The sequence below is a fragment of the Seriola dumerili genome, unplaced genomic scaffold (assembly GCF_002260705.1).
Source record: "Seriola dumerili isolate Sdu_G_001 unplaced genomic scaffold, Sdu_1.0 BDQW01000056.1, whole genome shotgun sequence".
In the NCBI taxonomy this organism is placed as follows: Eukaryota; Metazoa; Chordata; class Actinopteri; order Carangiformes; family Carangidae; genus Seriola; species Seriola dumerili.
Genome location: NW_019174311.1, coordinates 5,987,059 through 5,992,536, shown reverse-complemented (window position 1 = coordinate 5,992,536; position 5,478 = coordinate 5,987,059). Strand labels below are relative to the sequence as shown.

Below are 5,478 nucleotides of genomic sequence, written 5' to 3'. Positions count from 1 at the left end.
GCCAGGACTGGAAAAGGCAAACCTTTGGAGAGGTAGCTGAAGAGGGGGGAAAGCCCTCTTGGCCGGCAGCCTCCCAGGCACCTTCCCCTCCATACAATTGCCTAAAGGACCACAATGATAAACGCATTCGTACACACCGGCGCTTGCTCTCACCACTCCATCTTTCCACTCTGCCACCCTATTCTTTGTTTATTTCAAGAGCCATCATGTCCTTCAACACAATCATTAAAGTCAAAACTGAGACTTTTGTCATTGGTTGATTGATATAAATGTATTAGGAACCTTGCCAGGCCTGAAAACAGGTATCAGAATACTGTGAATATTTTTGCCTCTAAGCTGAAATTCTAACTTAAAAATGCTTTATCATATGTACTGTTTTTTGAGGTTACATTATTTAATATAGAAAATATTTTTAAAAAAGGATCTGATCTATTAATATATAACCATATCCATATTCATATGCTGTGTCTCCGGGTAGAAATCTGGTGCTTTTGTCTCTTTGAGTTGATGTGGATGAATTCTTTGAAAATGAGTTCTTGCCCTACAGTGTTTTGGCATGAGCTAGATGGGAAAATGGGGCATGTGGGAGAGAAAGCGAATGATAGGGACTCTGTCTAAAAGCCTCTGTGACACATTCACCTGTTTCCCAGAGCTGTTTTCCCATGGCCCACAACAGCCTCCCGCCTGACCTGATAGAAACCCCGGAGCAAGCCTCTGAATGACTTGCTCGTGCACACGACTCACACATCCTGCAACAGATCCATGTTGCCTGGCCACAAAGTGCTCCTTTATTCCAGTAACTGACTCTTGTACATTTTCATTGGTTTTGAAGTCAGTGTGTCAGTGTTTGCTATTGTGAAATGAAGCAGAGCAACAACATTCATCTTCTTTTGTCTGGGATTCCATTTCAACTTTTTGCATATAAAGATATGCCCTCATATCAAAATACTACCTCTGGACTATTTGTTGGAAAGCTGCACATAGTCGCTGCCATATTACATGTGAGTTCAGTAAAACAGCTGAAACTGACGGAGTGAGGGAGTGAGTGTGATGTATGAGCTCCCGTTGATTCACCTGTTTAAAATACTTTCGATAATTTCAATTTAATTAAATTGAATTTTATTGTGAAAATACAGAAAATGTTGATTTGCAGTGTCTCGTGGTGTCTGGAGAAAAGCAGGACAAAATCAATCTTACCTCTGATCTTAACCACATGGCAAGTGCAAATTTTTTAATCTGATTAATCTTCAAGTGGTGTCCACATTAATTGAAGTATTGGAGCTTTATACTCAGATATAATAGGAGGCATAAACTTTCTACTGACCTGAAATTTAAGTAAGGGGGAACAGCGTAACAGAAGAAAACACATGGAAAACATTGTTAAGGAAATAGCATATAATATAAGAATATTTATTCAATTAAGTGCGAAACAACAAAATATTTACAACAGTACATTGTGACAAAAAAAATGTGACACCAAATGAACAAGTTCCTGAAAGACCTCAAATAAATAATTTAAATACAGTACAGCTGCCAGTGACTGACGACAAACCAAGAAGACAGTGAAACAAAAACTGTGCTGAGAAAAATATAAAAAGGACAAGACCTTATCAAAATAAATATTAAATACAGATATAAATAAATGTATTGCTTTTCTTATGGTCAGAGGGACATTGGCTGCAGGCCTCAGTGCACAATTTAGTTTGGATGACAATTCGATCTTTTTTTCTTTATATATGTATATGAAGACATGCAGAACTTGTAAGAAAGTTTTCATGTTTTTCTTCAAACCCTACATGTGATGCTTCAGGGTGGATTCTCTGATTTGGTAAACGAATCTTTAATTCCACTCTGTAACAACTGAGGGGGCAACTTATTCAGAAATAATTATAATGCAAATATCAACATAGAACCATAACAAAAAAAGAATAAATAAAATATCAAAAGTCATGGGTGCGTGTTTGTATCAGGTAGATAGAGTTGCAGAGACGAGTCTCTCTCTCTCTCTCTCTCTCTCTCTCTTTGAGCATTCAGTGCTCTCCCAGAGTACTAGACAACATAAATGCAAACCATTTTTTCTATACAGTCATTACCTTGGCCATTGTTTTTACAGCAGTGTGTTCAGGAGCAGTGCTTCTCCCCTGGCTAGTTTCATAGCAGTCAGTCAAAGGTCCTGTCAATTCTTCATGGTCACATTTCAGATGGTACCCATCTGAGAGGTGAGCAAGTGAGAGGGAGTGAAGGAGTCAAAGGCCACATCCAGGGGAAGCTCATAACGTGAAGCCTGAAAGAGTGGGTGGCCCTGAGGCCCACCTGATAGGCCACCGGCCGTGGAAGTGGGGTAATGGTGTGACGAGAGGTAGTGGGCATGGTGGCCAGGGTGGGGTGTGTAGTTCCTCTCCGAGTCATGGGGAGAAGGCTCCTGCTTCAGGGCAAAGTTACCACTGATGCTGAGGGGAGGGGTGAGGGGCCCGTCGTATGGTGGGGTGCCACTGCTGCATTCGTTAGGGGAGGGGTTGTCATATACAGGCCCCTTGAATCCCTTCATGTGGAGGAGGTGGGATGCCTCCAGGGAGCCATAGGGGGGGCTGGGAAGGCCTGGGGATGGGTAGATGAGGGGATGGCCAGCCTGACCCCCCACACCACCCACCCCCGGTCCTCCACACTTGTCCTCCAGCTTGTTGAGCACCATCGGACTGGGTCCCAGCTGCAGGCAGCCAGCCACAAGGTTACTGGTGGGCTGAGACAAACCTTTACATAGCATCTCCACAAAGCCGTGGCTCTCTGGGGACTGGCCACTCTCAAGCACCTCTGACAGGGCCCAGATGTAGTTGCGGGCCAGCCGTAGAGTCTCAATTTTTGACAGTTTCTGTGTCTTGGAGTAGCAGGGCATAACTCTGCGCAGATTATCCAGGGCATCGTTCAAGCCGTGCATACGGGAACGTTCCCTGGCATTGGCTTTGACCCGCCGGGCACGAAACCTCTCCTGTCTAGCTTTGGTCATCTTCTTCTTCTTAGGGCCTCTCCTTTTGGGAGCATTTTCTCCATCTGGTCCAATCTCCTCTTCATCATCCTCTTCCTCTTCCTCCTCCATATCCTCACTGCCTATTTCTGTGCAGGAGTGCATCCGGCCCCCCATAGTCAGGCCATGGTGCCCCCTCATCTCTGGGCTTTCCTCTCCATCCTGTGAACTACCGTCCTCCTCCAGCCAGCCGAGGGAGCTCACCAGCTCACTCACATCCCCACTCTTCCCAAATGTTTTGGTCATCATTTTGATCTGAAGAAAAAGAGCACAAAAAATGTTCAATCAATCAATCAATCGTACATACACCTTTTAATATCTGTAAATGTAAATGCATGATGCTACTGCTCAAAATGTAAATGCAATGATACAATGTTGGATTGTGATTAGGGACAGGAACTAGAAGCAGTGTCTGGTGTTTAGTGACTGGCAACTCATGTGCCATGAAACCCAGACTGAGTGCTGCCATTTCAGCACTGCAGAATGGACAGGTCATTCCTCTCACTCAAGAGCTGGTGCCTCTGTGCGACAACAAATATTACCAAATATTTGGAAGAAACCCTGTAGTTATTTAAAATGCATTATACTGTGATACTCTGATATTAAACGATAGATGTCTGTTTTTAGAAGAAGGTGGCTGAATGGTCCCCTGCTGTTATGCTGCAGTCGTTTCAGAGACGCTGTCAATCTGGGACAGGACGGGATTTACTCAGCATATAAAGCTGAAAGATTAAATAGGCAACGTACAAATCAACAAACACTTGGACAAGCCAACCACATACTGTTTATAATGTTAGTACAAAAAGTGGATTTATATTTATATTTATATATAAATGTTTAAATAAATGATAAAACGTTTTAATTAATTAATTTTTGCTAAACAAATACATACATAGCCTACATAGAGAAGTATAGCGTTATGTTTTTAGGTGAACAGAGAATTTGCTATTGTTTTGAAAAAAACTGTCCCAATTAATTATTGTGCACTAACGCGTGAAAGTGGGACAGTTTAGTCCAGCCTACTACAGTTTATGAATTCATAACTTAAGGAAAACAAGTCTGTCTTGACTATTGAACATAATTAATAAGAAAACTTCAAATGTAAGACTTTTATTTCAGTTAAATGAAATATAAAAGCCTGTATGAATCCGCTTTTATATGATATTTTTTATAGGTGCACATGCTGAATTTAGTTGCCCAAATATAATATAATTAATAAGATCTATTTTGGATATCTTTCATTATATTGGATTTGGACCTTAAAATGAACAAATTAGGATAGTAAACTCACCTGTTTGGATTCAGCGCTCACTCTGAGTAAAGCAACAGAAAAACCTGGCTAATTTAAAAAGACCAGCAACTGAGCGATAAATCCAGAGTCGCTGTGTTTCTCTCTTCGCGAATCTGCCAGTGTCCTAAACTCTTCTGCTCCCTCAAACAGCCATGAGTGCGCATGGAACTTTCATCTCCAAATGGCAAGACGCGGCTGATTTTTTTGGCTTTAGCCGGGTAAGCCCCTCCTTCTGGCGCCCCACCCACCATCAACTCATCCAAACGCGCGTGGCGGTCTCGTGGCCAGAAGTTTCTCCCAGAAAAAAAATGTGAGGGGACCAAGAGAGAGCGTGCGCGCCAGGGTGCACGTGCAAACCAGGAGGTCCAGTAACACTGGCACGGTGATAGTCTGACGGGTGAGAGCAAAAAAACATAACCTACCATAAATGATGTTGAGAACGCCTCATTACAATATCTCTCTGATGTTCCACTGCAGCTAAAAGTAGCTACAGAAGATTTCATTGGCAAGACTTTTTTTTTTTTTCCCACACCGCACAAACGCAAACCCGCTTGCATAAATAACCGTCACCATCCTCACCCCCTTAAAAATTACAGCATCCTACAGTATTTTCCCATTTTACGAACAGTGAAACAGGAGTTTACGCGACCGGACAGGAATCAGCTGTTGCCATAAACACACTATGGGTTACACACCTTTTTGTATGCATCACGAATTTCAATAGTTATTAGAGCAGAAACTAAAAGTTCATTATTTCTGTCTTCATCACTTTTGTCAATATTTCGTAAACCAGTAACATAAACACATCTATGTGTTTGTAGCTCACTTCATTTCAGGATCTGATGGGTCACAGATTTCGCCGTGTTCGTTTGGCAGAGATAAAGTCCTGCGTGTTGCCTCATTTGTAGTTGTAGCCTATATCTTCACACTTGGAAATGTAGGGCAGACCCCAAAACATCCACTATTCTGTTTTGATGTCGTGTGTTAACTATCCTAATCGATTGTCTATCTCTTCATTAGTCGGTTGGATTAGATATTTTCCACTTAATTAAACACAGAGTAGGCATGGTCTTCACTGCGTAAAGAGACGCTCTTCCGTGTGTGCGTATTTAAGTGATTTTGACAGCTTGGTGTGCAGAGAGCAGGTGTGCGTTGTTCATCCAGT

The 5,478-nt window shown here is 42.2% G+C and overlaps 1 protein-coding gene across 1 annotated transcript; it reads right to left on the bottom strand.

Moving 5' to 3' along the window:
- Window positions 1–2,089: 2,089 nt before the first annotated feature.
- Window positions 2,090–4,398, bottom strand: neurod4 (neuronal differentiation 4). The gene is made up of 2 exons (XM_022741846.1): window positions 4,314–4,398; window positions 2,090–3,277 (listed from the first exon to the last, which is right to left on the bottom strand). Exon 2 carries the CDS (start codon window positions 3,269–3,271, stop codon window positions 2,198–2,200), a length of 1,074 nt encoding a protein of 357 aa, XP_022597567.1. The 5' UTR covers window positions 3,272–3,277; window positions 4,314–4,398; the 3' UTR covers window positions 2,090–2,197.
- Between the last annotated feature and the right edge of the window lie 1,080 nt (window positions 4,399–5,478).